Raw genomic sequence first — 24,966 nt, forward strand, 5'->3', positions numbered from 1 at the left:
TTTCTTCCTCAGTGGATCAATGGGGTTTGAGTCAGGTAGATGTCAGTGGCCAGAGATCTTAAGAGAAAACCCAAAAGGGAAAGGCATCAGTAAAATTTAAATAAGAAGGGGAGTTGAGTCAATGCAAACATTTTAAGTAGATAATAAATATTGATATTTAGTTTAGGTTCAGAAAGCAGAAGAGTTTGCAGACCTTTAAAAGCAAGTTTATTTGAATGTCAAAAAAGATAATTTGTAAGTCTTCACCTTCCACTGCTTCCCTGGTGGATCAGTCGGTAAAGAATCTGCCTACAGTGCAGGAGACCCAGGTTTGATCCCTGGGTTGGGAAGATCCCCTCGAGGAGGGCATGGCAACCCACTCTAGTATTCTTGCCTGGAGAAATCCATGAACAGAGGAGGCTGGTGGGCTACAGTTGATGGGATCGCAAAGAGTCGGAAATGACTGAGTGACTTTCACACACACATACACACACACACACACACCTTCCACTGAGGGGGTGCAGGTTTGATCTCTGGTCAGCGAGCTAAGATCCCACATACTTTGCTTTGCAGCCAAAAAAACGAAATCATAAAACAGGAGTAATATTGTAACCAATTCAATAAAGACTTTTAAAAAGGTCGCATCAGGAAATAGAACTGCCATATGACCCAGCAATCCCACTTCTGGGCATACACACTGAGGAAACCAGATCTGAAAGAGACACGTGCACCCCAATGTTCATCGCAGCACTGTTTATAATAGCCAGGACATGGAAGCAACCTAGATGCCCATCAGCAGATGAATGGATAAGGAAGCTGTGGTACATATACACCATGGAATATTACTCAGCCATTAAAAAGAATTCATTTGAATCAGTTCTAATGAGATGGATGAAACTGGAGCCCATTATACAGAGTGAAGTAAGCCAGAAAGATAAAGACCAATACAGCATACTAACACATATATGGAATTTAGAAAGATGGTAACGATAACCTATATGCAAAACAGAAAAAGAGACACAGATGTACAGAACAGACTTTTGGACTCTGTGGGAGAAGGCGAGGGTGGGATGTTTCGAGAGAACAGCATCGAAACATGTATATTATCTAGGGTGAAACAGATCACCAGCCCAGGCGGGATGCATGAGACAAGTGCTCGGGCCTGGTGCACTGGGAAGACCCAGAGGAATCGGGTGGAGAGGGAGGTGGGAGGGGGGATTAGGATGGGTAATACATGTAAATCCATGGCTGATTCATGTCAACGTATGGCAAAAACCACTACAATATTGTAAAGTAATTAGCCTCCAACTAATAAAAATAAATGAAAAAAATTTTTTAAAAAAAGGCCTCATCAAAACAAATCTAAGAAAAACAAAAAAAGAGACTTTAAATTGGAGCACTAAATTGGAGAAGAGAAGGCAGAGCACGGACCAGTTGCTGATTTAGTTTCAATACAATCAGGAGACTTTTCTGATAAATTTTTTTCAATTTTTCTCTTCTCCATCCTCATATTATTTTCTTACCTGAGATATAATTTCCTGGGTCTTCCCATCTCTTTTACTTCAGTTGTTGGATTGATGCCATAAGTACAAATTCAATCATGCTGCTTTATAAATTATTCAATCAATGAAGTGAATCCTTTTTGAAGCATGTGCATAAAATCAGATGGGTAATAAATCCTTGATCCTAAATTAGGACTTGAAAATTTGAGAAGGTGGCTTTGTGATGTACACTTTGAATATGTCTCAGAAACCACCTTTGTTTAAATTTCCATCCTACCCTAATTTGTTTGAGATTCAATAGCAACATTTATCTCTCCTTTTATTCAAGTTTTGACAGTGAATCTTTAATGGTGCCCATGGCTTGTGATACATATGGTAAACATTTTATTTTATGTGTATTATGTATTAATGCACATATTATCATTTATACCAAATTTTTCTTCCTGACTTACAGACAGTCTATCCTGACATTTTCAGGCTGTTTTGTACAAGAAGTAAAAATACTCAAACTTAAATGAATATATATTGTTTATTGCTGTTCAGTCATTCAGTTGTGTCTGACCCTTTGTGACCCCTGGACTGTAGCATACCAGGTTCCCTGTTCTCCATCTCCCAGAGCTTTCTCAAACTCATGTGCGTTGAGTTGGTGATGCCATTCAACCTTCCTCTGTATGTTGCTTGATCCCCACTAATTTCATTCATTAAACTAATAATTATTGAGTGTATAATGTAACTAGGTCTCTGCTACACACTGAAGATGGACAGTTACTGAGGCCCAGGTGTTTAGTCTATTTGAGAAAATTATAGAAATGATTATAAGTAATTGCATAGGGGGCAGTGATATGAGTGTGCAGCTTGAAAAGAAAAACACAAAATCAAATCCTGGTACAGGTTGAAGTAGGGTGGATGGGAAAAACAGATTTTTAGAGGTAGTAATTGATTGGAGTCCTAAAGAATTACGAAGAAGGTAACAAAGTTATGGACAGAACATGCAGTCCTTGTGGCAACAGAAAGCATTGCATTAGGAGGGCAGTGAGAGGAAATGAAACTGAAAATGTGGCAGGAGTGAGGAGGAGTTTTGTGTCTCTGTAAGTACACTGATTGGCCCTTCATAGACAACAGAAGCTTATTGGGTTATATAAGAATATGAGATTGACTGATTTCCGTTTTAAATATATAACTGACAGTTGTGCAGAAATGGAATTGGCTTTTCACTTCAGTTCAATCGCTCAGTCGTGTCCAACTCTTTGTGACCCACTGAGCTGCAGCACGCCAGGCCTCCCTGTCCATCACCAACTCCTGGAGTCCACCCAAACTCATGTCCACTGAGTCGGTGATGCCATCCAACCATCTCATCCTCTGTCCTCCCCTTCTTCTCCTGCCCTCAAACTTTCCCAGCATCAGGGTCTTTTCAAATGAGTCAGGTTTCTGCATCAGGTGGCCAAAGTATTGGAGTTTCAGCTTCAGCATCAGTCCCTCCAATGAACACCCAGGACTAATCTCCTTTAGGATGGACTGGTTGGATCTCCTTGCAGTCCAAGGGACTCTCAAGAGTCTTCTCCAACACCACAGTTCAAAAGCATCAATCCTTCAGTGCTCAGCTTTTTTTTATAGTCCAACTCTCACATCCATACATGACTACTGGAAACACCATATCCTTGACTAGATGGAACTTTGTTGGCAAAGTAATATCTCTGCTTTTTAATATGCTATCTAGGTTGGTCATAACTTTCCTTCCAAAGAGTAAGCGTCTTTTAATTTCATGGCTGCAATCATCATCTGCAGTGATTTTGGAGCCCAAAAAAATAAAGTCTCTCACTGTTTCCACTGTTTCCCCATCTATTTGCCATGAAGTGATGGGACCGGATGCCATCTTAGTTTTCTGAATGTTAAGCTTTAAGCCAACTTTTCCACTCTCTTCTTTCACTTTCACCAAGAGGCTCTTTAGTTCTTCTTCACTTTCTACTATAAGGGTGGTGTCATCTGCATATCTGAGGTTATTGATATTTCTCTCGGCAATCTTGATTCCAGCCTGTGCTTCTTTCAGCCCAGCGTTTCTCATGATGTACTCTGCATATAAGTTAAATAAGCAGGGTGACAACATACAGCCTTGATGTACTCCTTTTCCTATTTGGAACCAGTCTGCTGTTCCATGTCCAGTTCCAACTGTTGCTTCCTGACCTGCACACAGGTTTCTCAAGAGGCAGGTCAGGTGGTCTGGTATTCCCATCTCTTTCAGAATTCTCCACAGTTTATTGTGATCCACACAGTCAAAGGCTTTGGCATAGCCAATAAAGCACAAATAGATGTTTGTCTGGAACTCTCTTGCTTTTTCGATGATCCAGCAGATATTGGCAATTTGATCTCTGGTTCCTCTGCCTTTTCTAAATCCAGCTTGAACACCTGGAAGTTCACGGTTCACGTATTGATGAAGCCTGGCTTGGAGAATTTTGAGCATTACTTTACTAGGGTGTGAGATGAGTGCAATTGTGCCGCAGTTTGAGCATTTTTTGGCATTTCCTTTCTTTGGGATTGGAATGAAAACTGACCTTTTCCAGTCCCGTGGCCACTGCTGAGTTTCCCAAATTTGCTGGCATATTGAGTGCAGCACTTTCACAGCATCTTTTCTCTTCTAAAACTCTGCTTTTAAATATAAAAGACAAACCTCTGTTTTTTCTTGTTACCCATGTCTACCTCAGAACAGAAACGTAGGTTGTAATTTAGAATCATTGCTAAATACATCAGTATAAATTAAAGTGACTATATAGATCAATGTTCACAGTAATTTCATATTCAAGTGGCTCTCTGCATCCATGAGTTCCACATCCATAAATTCAACCAACCACTGGTAGAAAGTATTGAAAAACAAAATTTCAGGAAGTTCCAAAAAGCAAACCTTGAATGTGCTGCACACTGGCAACAATTTACGTAGTTTTTATATTGTACTTAAACTATTTGTACAACATTAGCTTTGAATCAGGTATCATAAGTAATGTAGAAATGATTTAAAGTATATGGAGGATGTGCTGAGATTACATGCAAATTCTAAAGATTTTGGTATCCATGGGGCATCCTGAAACCAATTTACCTGGGATGCTGAAGGACAAATGTATACCAGCAACTTTAACCTTGCTAAAATCCTTGGAATATTTCTTGAGGGAAAATAGCAAAAAGAAAATTCCAACAAAAACTATGTGCAATCTGAGTATTTAGATTAATATAATATTTATAATATTTATTTATCAGTCCTGTAACAAAATATATTTTAGCAATGAATATTTTGTTTTTCAGTAAGAATCATTAAGTAATAAATTTTCCAGTAATAAGACTATCTTCAATTGAACTAACAATATAGCTCTAATGAACATATTTCATTAATTAAATCTTCCACTTTACTCAGTTCTAAGAGACTAATTCCAAGATATGCAAAAGTTTAGTCTTCATTTATGAGAGAAAGGACATTTTCCAATTTTATTCCGAACTTAAAATGGCATATATCCATTCTTTTATATTTTTTACTGTATTATTTATTAACCCTTTTAAAATTCTAAACTTTTCCCAGACTTTCTAATTTCACACACTCCCAAGACTAAAATGCCAATCTCCACAACCTTAGATCAGGGGATCTTTCTAGAATTTAGCTAGAATTTAAATATGTATTTCTATAAATTTTTCCAGCCAGAATATTTAGGAATATAATCTTGTATATCCTCTTTCTTTCTCAGTGAAGCTGTAGTTGATTTTGTACCTCAAAGACCTTCACTTACCTAAGGATACAGACATTTTTACAAATCTATTTTCTAAAAATAGGAATCAAAACAAAGAGTTTAACATTTAAACAGAATTAAATACAAATATTCAAAATATTTGTAGAGCGAGTAGCTTTTTTATACATGAATCTCCCATAAATTTTACCTTTGTGTGCAAATTTCAAGTTTGTAAAATATAATTCTTTGGTTCTATAATTGAAATGTTAATCAAGAAGACAAATTGCTTTTACTTTTTATGTTTTTATTTTTTATTGGAGTATAATTGCTTTAGAATGTTGTGTTAGTTTCTCTTATACAGTGAAGTGAATCAGCTATATGTGTACATATATTCTCACCCTCTTAAGACTCCCTTGTACCCAACCCCATTCCACCCCTTTAGTCATCACAGAGCACCAAGCTGAGCTCCCTGAGCTATATAGCAACTTCCCACTAACTAACTATTTTATACTTGGTAGTGTATATGTCAATGCTACTCTCTCAGTTTGACAAATTATTTTTAAAAAACAGCACTTTCAACCAGAAAAAAACAGGAAATGGGGGTGGGTGAGTGAAATCCATAAAGTGTGTACAAATAGACCTTATTTTTTTGTTGTTGTTGTTTTTCTCAGAAGCTTTTTTTTTTTCATTTATTTTTATTCGTTGGAGGCTAATTACTTTACAATATACTATCAAGGGTGAAACAGACCACCAGCCCAGGTTGGATGCATGAAACAAGTGCTCAGGGCTGGTGCACTGGGAAGACCTAGAGGGATGGGATGGGGAGGGAGACAGGAAGGGGGATTGGGATGGGGAACACATGTAAATCCATGGCAGATTTATGTATGACAAATAGACCTTATTATACACACATTATTTTGTGTTTATGTTCAGTTACTCAGTCCTGTTTGACTCTTTGCAAGCCCATAGACTGCAGCACACCAGGAGGCTGTTCTTCCTTGTCCTTCACAATCTCCCAGTTTTTGTTCAAACTCATGTCCATTGAGTTGATGATGCCATCCAGCCATTTCATTCTCTGTCACCCCATTCACCTCCTGTTCTCAATCTTTCCCAGTATCAGGGTCTTTTCCAAAGAGTTGTCTCTTCCCATTAGGAAGCCAAAGTATTGGAACTGCAGCAACAGTCCTTCCAATGAATATTCATGGTTGACTTCCTTTAGGATTGCCTGGTTTGATCTCTTTGAAGTCCAAGGGACTCTCAAGAGTCTTCTCCCGACCAGAGTTGGAAAGCATAAATTCTTCAGCACTCAGCCTTCTTTACGGTCCAACTCTCACATCCATACATGACTACTGGAAAAACCATAGCTTTGACTATAGGGACCTTTGTAGGCAAAGTGATGTCTCTGCTTTCTAGTATGCTGTCTAGGTTTGTCATAGCTTTTTTTTCCAAGGAGCAACCATCTTTTAATTTCATGGCTGTAGTCACCATCTGCAGTGATTTTGGAGCCCCCAAAAATAAACTCTTTCAGTGTTTCCATTGTTTCCCCATCTACTTGCTATGAAGTGATGGGACTGGAAGGCAACATCTTCATTTTTTGAATGTTGAGTTTTAAACCAGCTTTTTCTCTCTCCTCTTTCACCTTCATCAACAGGCTCTTTGGTTTCTTTTCACTTTCTGCCATAAGGGTGGTATCATCTGCATATCTGAGGTTATTTATATTTCTCCCAGCAGTTTTGATTCCAACTTGAATTTCCTCCATTCTGGCATTTCGCATGATGTATTCTGCATATAAGTGAAATAAGTAGGGTGACAACATACAGCCTTGACATACTGTTTTCCCAATTTGGAACCAGTCCATTGTTCCATGTCTGGTTCTAACTGTTGCTTCTTCATCTGCATATAAGTTTCTCAGAAGGCAGATAAGGTTGTCTGATATTCCCATCTCATTAAGAATTTTCCACAGTTTGTTGCAATCCACACAGTCAAAGGCTTTAGCATAGTCAGTGAAGCAGAAGTAGATATTTTTCTGGAATTCTCTTGCTTTTTCCATGATCCAGCAGAAGTTGGCAATTTGATCCCTGATTCCTCTGCCTTTTCTAAATCCAGCTTGTACATATGGAAATTCTTGGTTCACATATTGCTGAAGCTTAGCTTCAAGGATTTTGAGTATTACCTTGTCAGCATGTGCAATGAGTGAATGGTGAGGTAGTTTAAACAGTATTTGGCATTGCCCTTCTTTGGGAGTGGAATGAAAATTGACCTTTTCCAGTCCTGTTGCCACTGTTGAGTTTTCCAAATTTGCTGGCATATTCAATACAGCACTTTCACAGAATTATCTTTTAGGATTTAAAATAGCTCAGCTGGAATTTGATCACCCCCACTAGCTGTTTAATTAAATAATTAAATGGCTTTAAAGAACCATTCCTGAGTGGATTAAGGTATTCAAAACTTTTTTTGTAAAGTCCCTTTACAAAAGGTACATTTACATTGTAAAGTTCCTTTTAGTCATTAACTTGCAATAATAGATTCAAAATTCTTATTTTTATTTCCATTTCATAACACCAAGTTTTATATTTGTATTACTGTGCTAGTAAATGTAATCCATTAATTCATGGGTATTAATATTACTTCTAATAAGAAGGTATCTGAATTTTAATACAAACCATATCAACATAATCCCTGTGTTTAAATTTGCCTTCACATGTGTATCAGTGGACAGGTTTTGTATGCTCTTCTGTATGAGAGCATAGTCTTCCTCTTTTCCAGTGTGTCTGTGAATATCTTGAGACCAGTCTCACTTTCTCTGCTAGTGTCTTCTTCACTTTATTCCCTGAAAATGTCCTCATTTCGCCCACTTAATACTATTTCTGTTGTCAAGAAATGTTAACATGTTTGCAGGGAAAAGGTCATTGTTTCAGCCACATTGTTTCAGCATCTCCACTCATGTTGTGGAGTCGCCACAGGCTTAGTAACATCTCCCCTGGAAGCCACAGTGTCCACCACAGCCTCGGCCGAGCTAGGGCTTCCTGCGCAGCTACAGATGTGAGCAGAGTTGCCTGGTGCACACTTCACCCACTCACACGCAGTCATCCTCCTGTGTTCTGTTATCAGTTTTTATGTGCATTTAATTCTATTGGTCATATTTCACTTGTACGTGCTTCCTGAGTGTAGGAGTTACACCACCTCTCATTTCAGTTCCTTATAGCCCCTAAGTTCAGTTCAATTCAACCATCTCATCCTCCATCGTCCCCTTCTCCTCTTATAATTTCACGACTGCAGTCACCATCTGCAGTGATTTTAGCTAACTGATATGAGGAGCCGACTCATATGACATTGGGAAAGATTGAAAGCAAAAGGAGAAAGCGACGATAAAGGTGGATATGGTTAGATAGCATCACCAACTCAGTGGACATGAATCTTAGCAAACTCTGGGAGATAGCGGAGGACAGCGGAGCCTGGTTTACTAAAGTCCATCAGGTTACAAAGAGTTGGACATGACTTAGCAACTGAACAACAAGTGAATGAGAAACTTGAAATGTGGCCCTTCCCTCATCTTTACTGTTGCCCTATGGATGCTTCTTGAATATTACCTCTCAAAACTAATATGAATAAAATTACTAATTTCCCTGTAGAGGATTTCTCCTCTGCAAATTGAAACAATAACAGATTAAAGTCATTTTCAGAGCATATAGAGCTTGAAATCTTTCAAGACATTGCCACTACAACAGTATGATATAAATCTTACTTCTCTCACAAATTCTTTAAAATTACTTGCCATTCTTTCTCTAAAACAAATACTGTTCAGCCTGCAAACAAAATTTAAACTAATAAAGTGAAGATAAGAACCACAACCTAGGTATTTATTCTGAATAAAAATCAAGATAATAGTGATTCGTCTTCTCAGTTAAGGACGTAAGAAAAATCTGTAGTGCAAAATTCTTAACTGTGTGGTTTGGTTTGTGTCTTTCTAGAAATATAACAGCAGGCTTTTTATCTAATATTTATTTTCCTGTAAATGGATTGTAAAATTCCATTTAAAAATATTTATCTGCAGTCAATAAAAAAAAAAAGCTTTTATCATGTTCTAGGGATAAGTAATCAAAGTTCTCATCAGTCCTGTAGCATTTTGATAATACATTTATGGATACTATCACCAACCTAAAGGAACACTAATTCCCACATGTACTGTTGCAAATATATAACAATTAAGAGAATAAATTTGGATAATCAATTTTTTTCTGTGAATGGATGACAAATTAACACTTTTGTGCTCTTTAAAGTTATGAATCAACAGATCCCTCAAACTTAGGATTTATGTACAAAATGTTTTGTGTTCAGTGGGTACATCAATTCTTAGAAAAGTTATTAAAAATAAAAGTCACATGAGAATGGTCAAGTAAAGTGTGAACTTCTTTAAAATATCTAATACTTAAGTAAGCTAATATTATATAGTACTTATCCTCCTTCTCACTACTTTCTACTTTTTTCTACAAATAAATATACTTATTAAGTATTTGTTACAAGTAAAGAATGTTCTGAACTTTATTGGTATACAGCACCCATTCTAGAATATAAAGCAGCAGGCCCCAACCTTCTTGGCACCAGAGACGAGTTTTGTGGAAGACAATTTTTCACTACTCTTTTCCTTGAGTGTTGGGGAACAGATAACTTGCTTTTAATATACAGATCACTGGACTGAAAAGGCCTGCCTGTGAATCTGATCCCAGTGAACATAACTTAATGATCCTTATTCACAACTTGACTTTATTGAAATGGTGAGATCTTAGACTTCAAGATGAGCACATTTTGAATGTGGGAAAGATATGAGTTGTGTTACATCTTTCCCACATTGTGTTTCCAAAGTTAGCCTCAAAAATCTCTCCTTTTCTCATATGTTCTTTGCTATGTATCTATGCTTTACCTTCATCAAAGCATGTAGTTTATTTCCCTTCTGCTTGAACTGGCCTTATGGTTTGTGTTAACCGATAACCAAACCTTAAAACTATTTAAATCTTGAGCTATATACACCATAGAAAAATAAAGACACTTCTGTGACCATATTGGTTTAGAAGTCTACTGACTAAAAGGGATGTTGGGTAAGCAACAAATTAACCCTTCCTGGACAGGATGGCCTGGTGTGCCGTAGTCCACGGGGTCACAAAGAGTTGGACACGACTGAGCGACCGAACTGAACTGAACTGAATCCCATCTCAGTTGTAGGTTTATCACAGCTCATTCTGTTCAATATTATTTTCTTTCTCTTCCACTAAGAGCCCCTTTGACACAATAATCTCTGTCTCACATACAATTTCCTTGGAAGCCTGACATAACATATTAAAAAAAATGAGATTTGGGGGATATAGCGACATATTTTTCTAGATATAAAATCCACTAGGATTCCGCTTCTGATTTATTCTTAAATTTGAGTGGCACCCCTTACGTGTGCTCCCCAGAGAACTTGTTCTTATTCTAACACTGCTATGCTACTGCAAAACTGCAAAAGCCATATAGTCTTCTGAGTTCCCCACTGTTTTTATTGAACAGAGAATCATTATTCAGGATTTTCTAAAGTTACCAGCATAATGTCACCTGCCCTTAATCAATATATTATGCTTCTGCCAATGCTTCTTTGAGTAGGTATATGAGAAGAACATATATAGCTATGTGTTTCAGGGCATGAGTTGTGGCATTAAGATGTGTGCATTTGGGAGCTCAGCTCGGTGCTCTGTGGTGACCTAGAGAGGTGGGATTAGGGGCAAAAAGAAGGCTCAAAAGGGAGGGTGTATATGTATCAGTTTAGTCATTCAGTCGTGTCTGACTCTTTGCGACCCCATGGACTGCAGCATGCCAGAATGCCAGACCTGCCTGTCCATCACCAACTCCCAGAGCTTACTCAAACTCATGTCCATCTAGTCAGTGACGCCATCCAACTATCTCATCCTCTGTCATCCCCTTCTCCTCCTGCCTTCAATCTTCAATGTGTATATATGTATACCTATAGCTGATTCACTTTCCTGTATAGCAGAAATACAACACCATAAAGCAATTATACTCCAGTAATAAAATAAAAAAAAATTTAGAAAAAATCATATCTGCATTCAAATTCTAGGTCTGTTACTAACTTGTTCTACAACCTTGGAAAGTTAACCATTTCTCTTTTCTATAAAATATTGCAATCTACTTCATAGGGTTATCTTGAGAATAAAATTGACTAATGCATGTAAATACTTAGCACTAGTAAATTTTAAATATATGCTCAGCCTTATTACTTTATCTTAAAATCTCTAGACTATCAAGGAATGTATTTAACTTGGGGTAATTTTTGTTTGTACAGGAAAAATTAGTGCATAATTACAGGAGTTTCTTGCAATTATCAGCCAGCATACACTTCTTCTCCTGAGAACCTACCACCCTCCAATACATAGAGCTATGGCCAAGGTGATGTGTTTTTTGGGCTTAGCTTTTCCTTAATGTGACATTATTTACTATTTTTTTTTCTGTTGAAAATAAATGAGAAGACGCTCTCTCATAATACTCATAATAGAAGCTATAAAATAGGGGGCCTGAAAATAGATATTGTCCATCTTTTCTATTATATGGAAGACATCTATATTCATGAAAACAATTTTTTAAAAACCCACCCCGAGACAGGCAGAGAAAAGCCATGGATCACGCTGGTAGAGTTCAAGTTCCAGCTCCCGTTTCCTCTGTGGCTAAGCTATTCCCATCTCCTTGCTTATGGTTTGTTTATTCAAACTTTCCTTCAATGATATGGGCTAAGCAAGTATATTTCGAAAAATTCTCCCTTTTTGCCCACACCAGGTTAAATTCTGTTTCTGTCACTTGTAATTAATGAACTCTACCTGAAATATAACAAGTAAAAGGAAAGGAAGACAGTAAACAAAGAAAAGAGTGTAGGTAATTGAATGAAAAAATAAGGGGAGAGGAAGGAGTTCAAGATGTAAAAAAGGGGAGGTAGATTTAAAAAGGTTAAAAAGTTTATGTGAAGTGTATGAAGAGTGTGCATTCAACCACCATAATTTCTACATTTGCCATCATTATTTATAACAAAAATACCTTTAAATCTTACAATGTTTCACAGTTTATAAGAAACTTCAAATTTTCCTTCTCATCTGAAATAGTAGCTAACATCTACTGGACACACTCTTGTCATTCTTCTAAATGTCTCAAACAGATGATCCTGTCTAATCCTCAAACAACTATGAGCTTCAGCTATGATCCCCATCTTGCAAATTAGGAAACTGAGACTTGTAGAATAACTGGCAGAATCTTAGGTATACTGATAGTGCAGTAGAAATATTTGAGTCCAGGTAGCTCAGATGGTAAAGCGTCTGCCTGCAATGTGGGAGACCTGGGTTCAATCCCTGGGTTGGGAAGATTCCCCTGGAGAAGGCAATGGCAACCCACTCCAGTACCCTTGCCTGGAAAATTCCATGGATGGAGGAGCTAGTAGGCTACAGTCCATGGGGTCGCAAAGAGTCAGACACAACTGAGTGACTTCACTTTCTTTTCTGGTTTTTTACCTCTTAGAACAAAAGTCTCTCTACTGTACCTGTGACAATAAACCATATGTTATCCTAAATGAAATGAATATTCCTTTATATAAACTTCAAGCGTCAACATTAGGAAGCAAATGAAAAATCCATAAAGAAGACTAAGTGCACGGGATCAGAGTAGTAAGAAGAAAACTAAGAAAGAACAAAAGCTGTTAAAAGTAAAATAATATTGTGTCCAAAGATAACAATGCTGCTGCTGCTGATAAAGTGTTAAGAAGAATGAAATCAGTACCCAGTAAAATTCTATTGATAGATCAAATAGCATGAGATAAAATATTTTATCTCAGAAATAACATTTTGAAATAAATTGAATTTATGAGTTAAACTTACTGCCTAAAAGAGACACATGAAAAGATTCAAAGTGGGTGAATGAGTGAATAACAGTGTCAAACAAAAGAAGTACCAATAAAGAGCAGAAAAGAGAAGATGAATAATGACATTCTAAGATGATTGAGAAGTGAGAAAGTACATAATCAGTGTAGAAGTTTTGCTCAAGTACAGTTACTGTGAAAAGAAACCTACAGAAGGAGTGATTAGAAGACATAAATATAACAAATAGAGAAGTATGGGTATATTTACGGGTTGAAAGTAATGCTCTTCAAGTGGAAGTGGTTGCATGTAGGCAATGGAGGAATTAATGACATAACAACTTGAAACTGTGGGGTTTAGAGAACTGACCCAGGTTCTATTCAAAAATAGCCTTTGGCAGAAAGTTTAACTTTTCCACTAAGATGAGAAGCAAGAAATTAAAGATGCTAAATGAAACTGATATATTGAAAATCTGCTAGGAAGACTATTGTAAGCAGTTTTGAGAAACATAACTTTAGCAATTTGTTTTAATTTTTTAAATTTTTCTGTCTTTTATTATTATTATTCATATTTCTTTGTATTTTTTACATTTTTGTATGCTATGTTGTAAACCTTTTATCACTTATATCACCCACTATATTTGTTTTACAGACTTATTTCCATAGGTCACAATTGAAAATAAATAAGTAGATTTTTAAATATAAAAAGACTCCAAAGACCAAGTATTTATGACAAATATGTTTATTAATTCATTTGTATAATTCTCAAAAAATCAAAAGGTTCTGAGTGTCTATGCTTTCTGTGCCACTCTGATATTTTTGCTTTAACTCTAGACTAGATTCTTCTTTCATGAAGTCATTTTTCAGTTTCTGCCAAAAAAAAAAAGAGTTATGAATAACATAAAGTGACAGTAGAATAGACAGGCAGATTGTGAATCTGGAATGTTACTGAGATGTGCAAACCTCATCAGTTTTCTTTTAACCTCCTTCTTCTGAGTTTTAAGCACAGATAGGCTTCTCACACAGGCATGAGGAAGACACGGTGCAGTTATCTATTCCGACAGTGTGCACGCCTGCATACACACATTTTCCCTGGAAATCCATACTTGGCTTTGGTAGACGCCACTCACTGTGTTAAAATAAAGTAACATTACTTTAGAACATGAGGTGTGAAATTTATTATACCTGGCTCTGTAGGGAACTCAGGGGAGTAGAGGCACTTACTCTCCCTCTTTTCAAAGAACTCATATGTTGGTATATACAAAAAGAGATAGGCATATGATAAGTAAGTCTCACAAAATGTGGTAATTATTTGTAAGTGTTGGCTTCCCTGATAGCTTAGATGGTAAAGAATCTGCCTGCAATGCAGGAGACCCGGGTTCCATTCCTGGGTCAGGAAGATCCCCTGCAGAAGGGATAGGCTACCCACTCCAGTGTTCTTGGGCTTCCCTTGTGGCTCAGCTGGTAAAAAATCCACCTGCAATGCAGGAGACCTGGGTTCAATCCCTGGGTTGGGAAGATCCCCTGAAGAATGGCATGGCAACCCACTCCAATATTGTGGCCTGGAGAATTCTGTGGACAATCCATGGGGTCGCAAAGAGTCGGACAGGACTGAGTGACTTTCACTTTTACTTTATTATCCAAAATGTTTGTTCTTTTTTTTCTCTAACAGTTTATGGAAAAATCCAAGCAAACTATTGGCCAACCCAATATTTTATATGTGGGAAAAGGTACAATACACCTGTATAAAGAAGAAGAGACTGGTCCAGTTGGGAAAATTATGGCAATAGCAGGAAAGACAGGACATATGATCTGGGATACAGAATTAAGTTTAAGTATAGATCAGCACAACTACAATATTGTAAAGTAATTAGCCTCCAATTAATTAATTAATTAGAAAAGAAGAAAACACATGCATGTACAGTTGCAGCTGGAATGGGAATATTTTACTTGTAAATATGTTAAATATAAAAGCTAGCCAGAATTACTAACAAAATTCAGTATATATATATATATATACATACATATATATACACTATGCATGCGTGCATGCTAAGTCGCTTCAGTCACGTCCGATTCTGTGTGACCCCGTAGGTGGTAGCCCACTAGGCTCCTCTGTCCACGGGATTCTCTAGGCAAGAATACTGGAGTGGATTTTCATTTCCTTCTCATATATATATATATATATATATGTGTGTGTGTGTGTGTATTTGTGTGTGAGAGAGAGCATGTGCATGTATGCATCTATGGATCCTTGAACAACGTGGATTTCAACTACTCTGTTCTACCATATGAAGATTTTGTTCAATAGCAAATACTACAGTATTGCAGGATCCATGGCTAGTTTAACATGTAGTTTTCAAGGGCCAATTAAAACTTCTAAGCAGATTTTCTTCTACATGGAGGAGTTGGTGCCCCTAACCCCCACCCCTGCTCTATATTGTTCAAGGATCAGCTGTGTATGTACTATGCTGGGACAGTTGCCTCTGCTCTGATACGTTCATCTTACTTCAATTTATAAAATCATGACTGGTAGAAATGCTAGTGGGAAGATGCTACCAAACATTCTGGTTGAATTTAATCCTTTACTAAAGATCTAGATTATAAAGAATATTTTACTCAATGTCAATAAAATGACTTTTCATCCACTCTAGAGCAAAACTGTTTGTTTAGTACTATCTGAAAAAAAAGGCAAAGCTTATTTACTGAATTGCTAAAGGCATAGTACATTTCTTTTAAAAATACCAAAGGAACTAGAAAGAAATTCTGAACTGTGTTGGGAAAATTAAATTGCCAAAATAGTTCATACATTATTTCATTTATTAATTCAACATATCTATTGAATGTTCTATGTTCCAAACACTGTACAAGGTTTGAAGTAGAGGTAACCTTTCAACTCACAAAATTCCAATAATTAAAATGATCAACCATAAAAGTTAAAATAGATTAAAAATTTGATTAATTAGTATAGCAATTTCAGGAAAATATTCACATATGTTTACACACAAAATATTCATAAAAACTGTGAAATATTTAAGGGGCATATATGATGACTAAAATTATTTGAATATTAAATTTTAGTGTATGATGAATGTTATTAAAACCAGTGATAAAAAAATGAATAATTTAAGCAGCACTCTAACAATTGATTGCCTAATTGAAATACACATAGAGAGACAGATATAATTATATCTACATTTGAACACACATGTACCTGCCTCAGCTTTCTCCTTCATGCCTTTATGTGTTAAGAAAAATTTCAAATTAATAAAAAATCTCATTTTATTTAAATATTAACCATCTGTTCATATGATAAAAGCAAATAAAGAACAAATTATTAAAGGAAAAAACTGGAACGCTGTGCCTGCAAGAGAAGTTACAAACAATATACAAGAAATCTTAAAAGAAATAAACAGATAAATAGGATAAAACTGTCAAAAGTATTGATATTATAAGTTAGAAGAAAAAAAGCCTTACTAAACATCAGAATAATATAACCTAATGGAACAAAGTAAAAATAATTGGCTATCAAGATTATCAATCTTATTCTCTAAGATTGGCACATGGTGATGAAAGAGCTTGAAATATTTTTTCCTGACATAGTTGTCTAATGCAGTGTTTCTGAATAACAACTGAAAAATATGTCTTTAAAACCAAAAATAGGCCCAAGTTATTTGGATGAGAAATGACAATTCTATACTTGTTCCCAATAAAAATACCAGAGAGGTACTCAGATTCATACTTATGATGTTCTTTCCCATAATTATATTTCTTATCTTAAATTGTAATCATTCAGGTCATCTAATAATAAGGATATGCTTACACTAATTATAAAATATCTAAATGACTTAATGATTTACAAAATTGCTGATAATATAATAGGAAATAACAAAAGCGAGAAGTAAAGAGGACTAAATTTGGTCCCTGATAATCTCTATTTCCTCAAAACTCTTTGGGCCAGACATTGGAAAAGGAGTAAGGCATTGGATTATGTAGCACAAACTTACAGGCCAGAAGAAGGAAGAGAACCATCCTCCCACTTCCATTTATTGTCCTCTTCCTTATAAGACAGGCCAAGCCAAGTGTGGTTTACTGCAAGTAACTTCAGAATACACTGCATGGAAACAGAATGCACAAAGCTATTAACACTAAAAGTCCATTAGACACAAAAATACAGAACTTGTGTCTCAGTTCAGTTCAGTTCAGTCACTCAGTTGTGTCTGACTCTTTGCGACCCCATGGACTGCAGCATGCCAGGCTTCCCTGTCCTCTGTCTAAAGAATCATAAAAAAAGAATCTACTTGTGTTTAAAGAATCATAAAAAAAATGCAGTACATATATGCCCACTGATAAATGAAACATTGAAAAAATATTTGAGTTCTTCAGTGTCTGTGCATTTTCTCAAGCCAGGAATTAAACACAAAGAAGAAAAAAAAAAAGAAAGCTAATCATCTTTTTTGTGTGTTTTTTTAGCTTAGTCCCAGTAATGAAAAGGGTTTTTATTTCCCCAGTGTATTTTAGAAATATTTAAGTTGTAAAAAGAAAGGGCACCGTGTTAGCTGTATTTTAATTCATCTACTTTTTTAAACTTACACACATTTTCTAAAATTTATTGCACAAATACATGCACTTGGTTTTAGAAATCAAGTGATGCGAAATATATATCTTTATATATATATGTAGTCATTCCTCCTTCACTAAATGCCTTTCTCCAGACAAGCAACTGCTCTTATTTGTCCTATGACTTCCTATTTTTTGGAGCCAGAATTTTTAGTCTCATGCTCTATTTTCTTACCTCCTTCTCCTTTTGATATAGTTACTTCACAATTTTTGGCTTATGTTTTAATACTTTTACCAGGTTAATATTATTTTTTTCTGAGCCAAATAGTAAGTGATGATGTAACAGAAAAATTTCTATTGAAGAGGACACCACACCAATATATGAATCACTTTATTATTTGACCATTTATTCAACTCTGTGCTTGTTCTTAGAGCTTGAGATATATCACTGAACAAAAATGAGAAAAATCCCTGCTTTGGGGGGCTGTAGGCCATATAGAAGTTAACAACATACCTATAAATGATATGATATATAAGAAGGTGACAAGTGCTATAATAATGAAAACAGGGTAAGAATGCCTACAAGCAAAGTGGAGAGGTCGAGGGGTGGGGTGGGCACTGATACACAGACTGCAATTTTAAGTAGCGGTGTCAGGGCAGGTCTCATGAAGAAGGTGACAAGTGTATTAACAGTTGAAAGAGATGAAGCAGTTCACCATGGTTGTATCAGAGAGAAGAATATTACATGCAGTGAAGTGAAAGTGTTAGTTGCTCAGTCTTGTCGGACTCTTTGAGACCCCAAGGACCGTAACCTACCAGGTTCCTCTGTCCATGGAATTCTCCAGACAAGAATACTGGAGTGGGTTGCCATTCCCTTCTCCACGGGATCTTCCCGACCCAGGGATAGAACCTCGGTCTCTTGCGCTGCAGGCAGATTCTTTACCCTCTGAGCCAATAGGGAAGAGGGAACAGCAAGTGCAATGTTTCCGCCATGAATGTGTGCGTGTATGTTAGGAAAGAAAGGTGGAGCGCTCAAGAGAAGATGAGTGGAAGTGCAGGAGAGCACCCTTTACCCTGATTGCAGAGCTGCCTGTGAGCCCTTCCTTCCCCTGGTGGCTACTACACATTTATATACCAGAAGTAAAGAACGAAATATAATCTCACCATCAATCTACTCCTTTCTGTCTTTAAAAATGTAGCATTCAAAGAGACACAAAGATCAGAACAATTCCACCAAGAAACTGTCTCCACGGTCTGGTGGTAGCAATGGTCTCTGTGCTGTACCCAGTGACTCAGAGGAGATCCACACCCTTCTCCTAGGAAAGAAAATATAACTCAGAGCCCACAGAACCCCCCAAAGACATGTATTCACACTTCCCTGCTTAAAAGACCAAAGACATGTATTCACACTTCCCTGCTTAAAAGAATGAGGTCGTTATTAAAAATTATTGTCAACTCAGAATTGTTTCACTTCCAAATTACCTCCTTTTGCATTTAGTTCTTCATTCTGGTCTTGGAGCCTCTCAAGGATTTCTATATAAGACAATGAGACTTGATATTAGAGAAGACCACACATTTCATCTGATTTTGTACTGTTTCAAGAGTAATAATAATAACAATGGTCAAGTAGCACAGTGTACAAATAATTTTAGTCCAGTTCCCTTCCCTATTTAATTAGCTTCATCTCTGCCTGAAGTAATCAGGTGAATAGAAATCAGCCTTTTAAAACACACAATGTAGTGATTATAGTCAGCAGTACAGTATTTTAAGCTCAAAGTTGCTTAATGAATAGGTATCAATTATTGTCAACACAAAAAATGAAATGATAACTATGTGTCATAATAAAGGCATAAGCTAATGCTTTTATAGTAACCATATTGTGATATACAAATATTTCAAAACCACAGGTTGTACAGCTCAAAATTATACAAAGTCATGTGTTAATCACATTTCAATAAAAAAAAGAAACCAGGCTTTTAAAAAACATGATGAATCATTAATGGACTCTCAGATTGTTCATTTAATTATTCAATATAGGTTCAATATCTCAAAGGAAAAAGCTAAGATTTTAATGCAAGGCCTTTGTAAAATACTTATTTAGACTATTTTTCTATTATAATTTAATAGTATAAATAAATGGTAAATAAATAGCATAAAAGAAGCCTTATGATTATGATTATAAACACCCCCTTCTTAGGAAGCATTTAGAAACTATGAAAATGTCATTGATTTACAGATATTTGCATTCTTCCATTTTCATGCTCCCTGAACATCTTGCACATACCTCTGCTGCACACTTTGAAACTTTTGCTTATGTTTGATTTATATGTTTTCTCTAAGCTTCCCAAGGGCAGGATTCATATTGTATTTATCATTGATCACCAGCCAAGTGGCTGGCACCTGGTGTGCATTGAATAAATGTGAATGCTTAGCTGAGTGAACAAGTTAACTAATACAAGAAGATATATTTGGTAAATGTGAGATTCCTGCAGTTTCAGAAGATCAATGAAGAATTAAAAAACAAACAAACAAGAAGCCATCAAAACTACCATGCTGCTGTATAAACTCTTTTTGTATCATGCAACCAACCATTTTATGCCTGCAACAAGAAAAACAATCTAGCATTCTGTAAAGATAATTTGTTCTAGCTCTAAAATTACCTTTATTTTGGTCAACAACGTTTTTAACATGAAGAAATATTTTTTCTTTGTTTTGGAAAGACTCAATCCGTTGGTTAAGGCTCTTCATCTTGCTCTCTGATTCCTGAACACTTTGAAAGTCTAGAACAAGAATTCCAGATGAGTATAAAAGATATGCTCAGTTGTGAAATGATAGAGTATTAGACTGTAAAGCTTAATTTTTATAGTATATCCTTAATAAAGTTCCCAATAAATGTTTTAACAAATATAATAAGATATTTAGCTAAATATGTTTTCATTTATCCACTGTTATCTTTGAAGTGTATACCTAAATCTAAAATATCATCCAAATTCCTTGTAAGATTGAATGTATGCTTATAGTAACAGAACAATGCTTCAGCTGAATTAAAACAGATGACAATGACAAAAGTCAAGTCTCAAATAAATCTTTTGGCATCATGACTTGATGTAATGTGTAGAATTTCACTTACTAATCAAATTTTACTCTGAATTTCAAACTAATGTTATCAATGTGAAATCACTATACTTAACTAGTTGTGAACAATTTTAACACTAATTAAAATATTCTGTTGATCTAATTTAGGATGCTAGAGAAATGGGAAGTATGAAGAAATTGCAAAATAAGTTACTTTTTATTTTCAGAGTAAAGACAATTATAATTTCATTGAGCTTGATAGTAGGTTGCAGTTTTCATAATAAGACAGAATCAATCACTACTATGAATACCTTTTGCAGTAATTTCAATAATATAATCTTCTTGGAAAAATGTGATTATTGAGAGCTCACAAGGTTAAATTCATTCATAAAGTAAAAAGTTGTAATAGTTTTATGTCATTTTTTTTCCTTTTCTCCATTCAGTATGGCAATAAAACATTTACCAAAAACTGTTATCTGGAAATGATTAAAAGAAACATGACACTCTGACAACCAATCTATTATTTCTTTTTCCCCAATTAATTGGACTTACACTGGTAACCAAAGAATCCACACAACATCAAAAGCAGCAGGCTGAAGATCCCCAGGATCACAGTAATTATTCCATAGAGAGAGGAGGGAAAACGAGAAGCTAAGAAACAGAGTAAGTGAAAAATCAGAGATAAGTAAGCTCCTGTTACTTGAAAGATTAATATCATTATTTTAATGGTATTGTTTAAGTGCTGTATATTTTATGAAAAATAATACCCAATGTGTGAATTACTATAAACTATTAGGCTGAATAAGAGGGAAAAAAGTATTTTAGAGGATGTACAGAAAAGAATTAATGTAGCAGACCTGATTTCTATCCTCAAAGGCCCGCTTATAAGGTTGGCCATGGCTGGTGTCTGGACTAGATTTCAGTAGTTTCCACAACCACTAATTGACAGGAATGGCTCACCTTGTCTTCTCTGCTTGTACAAACAATATCGCTTTTACTTCCTTCAAGAAGTCTAGAATTTTGTTACATGCCAGCCAGATGCTACCTATGGGATTAACCCCCTAAAAAACTCTGAACATTGATTCTCTAATGAGTTTCCCTGGTTGTCAACATTTGACACATTGTCACGAATTATGGCTGGGGAAATTCCTGTGACCAGTGTGACTCTACTGGGAGAGGACTCTAGGAAGGTTGAGCCTGGTCTTCCCCACACTTCACTTCATGCACCTTTTCCCTTTGCTGATTATGTTTGTTATCCTTCCATTGTCATAAATCTCAGCTACAAGTACAACTCTATAGGGTCCTGTGAGTTCTCCTAGTGAATCATGAAACCTGAGCATGTCTTTGGGGACTTACAGTGCAGGTAAAAAATTTACATGTAAGTATTATTAAAATTATCCTTAAATACTAGGCACAAACTTTCAGTTCAGACTACATTACCCTCATTAATACAATCAGATAGAGAAATGCTTATCAATATTAAATCCGTGCTATTATTAAGATAGAACTCTTTTTTAAAAACTTGATGACTTGTAGTATATTCCCTTGATGTGTGCATGCTAAGTCACTTTAGTTGTGTTGGACTTCTTGTGACTCTATGGACTGTAGCCCATCAGGCTCCTCTGTCCATGACCTTCTGCAGGGAAGAATACTGGAGTGGGTTGTCATCCCTCCTCCAGGGAATCTTCCTGACCCAGGGATCGAACCTGAATCTCTTATGTTTCCTGCATTGGCAAGCAGTTTCTTTACCACTAGCACCCCCTGGGAAGCCCCATTCCTAAAGAATTACTATAAATCTTAGTGAATGTTTTAAATGGACAATATTTGGTTTTAGATGAAACAATATCTATAATTTATTCAATTTCACAAAAATATATGCTTCATCCCCACATTCTAGAAATTAAACTTTCAGAGATCATTGTTAGTAGTCTTTTGTTGGTAAGTTTATTTCCCTCCAAAACAAATGTATAAATTCTAGTGTAAAAAAAGGTATTTCTTTTTTTGTGTGTGTGTGCTTCTGAAACAAAATGAAAAGCTGCCATCAAAAGGAATAGCTATTTTCATAACTAATATCCAAATCATTTATTCAACTTTCTGTATAATATAACCTGGGCTTCCCTGGTAGTTCAGATGGTAAAGCATCTGCCTACAATGAGGGAGATCTGGGTTCGATCCCTGGATTGGAAAGATCCCCTGGAAAAGGAAATGGCAACCCACTCCAGTATTCATGCCTGGAAAATCCCATGGACCGAGGAGCCTGGTGGGCTACAGTCTATGGGGTCGCAAAGAGTTAGACATAATTGAGCGACTTTACTTCCTGGTGTGATTATCAACCAGAAGAAAGTTTGACTCCCAGGGGACAATATTAAATGTCTGGAGACATTCTAGATGTGATAACTGAGGGTCAGGTAGGACTGATATCTAGTGCATAGGTGTCAAAAAAGATGCTAAACACCTTGTAGTCACTAACCAATGCCCCACAACCAAGAGTTATTTAACCCAAAATGTCCTTAGAGCTGAGGTTGAGAAACTCTCTTCTGTTAAATGATGTTGGTTAATTATGGTCAAAAAGAGGCATCATGTAATAGGGTTTTACCTTTCTTTGTCTTTTTTACAAATTTTCTGAGTTTTAAAACTTGATCAAGTTCTCTGTTTCATGTAAGAAAACAATTCTAAATTTGGACCATGACTTCTTCCATCTTTAAGTATGCTCCTTCATATATGAAAACTTCAAATCTCTCTGTCAGAAAATATACTTTTGTTTTATTCCTATATATGTTCTAAACATTTTCATCTCTATATTTTTTCTAAATTTTAAAATGTCCAAATAGTAACAATTAGCGAAACATGAAATGGAAGGTGTACCTAAAGATAACAAAGAGAGACCATAAATGAGTAAACTCTCTAGTATATCTACTTTACCGTTCACATTGGTGTGCTCAGGAATTGGACGCCATTCATCCTCAGGAGGAGGAGGAGGAGGAAGGGCAAGAGGCGGTTCCACGTCCACAATAGGGATGGCCTCTGTCTGCTCTGTATTTTCTTATAGCACAGAAAATATATAATAGCTTTATAACTTTGTAAAACAAATGAGATTAGAATTTAAGACCCATTACTATTTCCAAAGATCCCTAGAAATACAGATATTGTAGAAATAAAATCAAAGATACTCAAATCACATTTCCACTCAACAGCCCATCCAGCTTTCCTAAAAGTATTTAAGCTGGCTGATTAGACTTTGGATAGAGTCAAGAAATAAGATAATTATTTTGTAAATATATTTAAAAGCACTCTTTCAGGTAATCTGGGAATATTAAAACTATAATGCTCCTAGAATAATCATAAGCAGCACTTATAACAAATAAAAACAACCAAAATTGTATTTTCACTAAAATGGCATAGGTCATTTAGATTTTAAAAGAAAAGATACCTGGATGTTGTTCATAGTCTGAAGCATCCGACATTCTAGAGCCTTTTGGATTATTTATTTATCCCAAGTGTGAAGAAGAGCTTACAAAGATGTTGGCAGGTGAATGAAGAGTTATCTCGTCCACTTTCTTCCTAGAGTTGATGAGAAGACCAGACATAGCCTCAAGCCGCTACTTACAGTTGTATGAAACTAACTAAATTTGGCAAAAAAACCACAGAGGAAATGTGAATCTATAACTGGATATTTTCTAATAGGTATACAGAAATAAAGTCACCCCTACTTAACTAAACTATATACAACCAGCCTTTAAGTATCATCTGGCTTGTTCAGGTAATAGTCCATTGCTCCAGAAATTAATTAGGAAAAGCCATTATCATAAATAATATAACTGAGTATTCTAGAGTGAAATGTTTCATGAAACTTGAGTATGAAGTAAGGGAAGATACAAATATAAGGAAACTAATTAGAAAAAGGAATAACATTGGAAATAACATCCGTTCATCAAAGGCACTTGAAGATGGAAATCACATAGTAAAATTTATATGTCCAAATAGTGACAAATTGGCTTAGAGTTTTTGATACTACCCCCACCCAACTTTGTTTCAAAGGAAAAGCAAATTCTATTCACATAAATATGGTTGGGTTAGCCACCGAAATAGACCTTTTACTTTTCACTGCTCAACTGAAAAAAAGTTCAATATTTGCATTGGGAATAAATAGATATTGTACACAAACAAAAATAGACATAAGATTTTTCTCATTGGGTTTATAACCTCATAGAAACTAAAGTATGTTTAAGTCTGGTTGAAACCACACAAGATACCTCAG

The 24,966-nt window shown here is 35.9% G+C and overlaps 1 protein-coding gene across 1 annotated transcript; it reads right to left on the bottom strand.

Annotated features, from left to right (window-relative positions):
- Positions 1 to 13,806: 13,806 nt before the first annotated feature.
- Positions 13,807 to 24,304, bottom strand: LOC122680496 (killer cell lectin-like receptor 6). Its single transcript, XM_043881953.1, has 9 exons — positions 24,139 to 24,304; positions 23,631 to 23,750; positions 21,261 to 21,359; positions 20,294 to 20,413; positions 19,116 to 19,166; positions 18,798 to 18,949; positions 17,081 to 17,187; positions 14,037 to 14,202; positions 13,807 to 13,943 (listed from the first exon to the last, which is right to left on the bottom strand). The coding sequence occupies exons 1-8, from the start codon at positions 24,170 to 24,172 to the stop codon at positions 14,073 to 14,075; spliced, it is 813 nt and encodes a 270-aa protein (XP_043737888.1). The 5' UTR covers positions 24,173 to 24,304; the 3' UTR covers positions 13,807 to 13,943; positions 14,037 to 14,072.
- Positions 24,305 to 24,966: the final 662 nt, after the last annotated feature.

The sequence above is a fragment of the Cervus elaphus genome, chromosome 22 (assembly GCF_910594005.1).
Source record: "Cervus elaphus chromosome 22, mCerEla1.1, whole genome shotgun sequence".
NCBI classification, from domain to species: Eukaryota; Metazoa; Chordata; class Mammalia; order Artiodactyla; family Cervidae; genus Cervus; species Cervus elaphus.

What these genes read in the sequence shown, in the direction of transcription:
- LOC122680496 (XM_043881953.1), bottom strand. Translation starts at nt 24,172, where the DNA reads ATGTCGGATGCTTCAGACTATGAACAACATCCAG. An exon ending in TGAGCACACCAATGTGAACG is followed by an intron (nt 21,360 to 23,630) that starts GTAAAGTAGATA and finishes TCTGTTTCTTAG; the next exon opens with CTTCTCGTTTTCCCTCCTCT. An exon ending in CAGAAAGGAGTAGATTGATG is followed by an intron (nt 17,188 to 18,797) that starts GTGAGATTATAT and finishes GTTTCCATGCAG; the next exon opens with TGTATTCTGAAGTTACTTGC.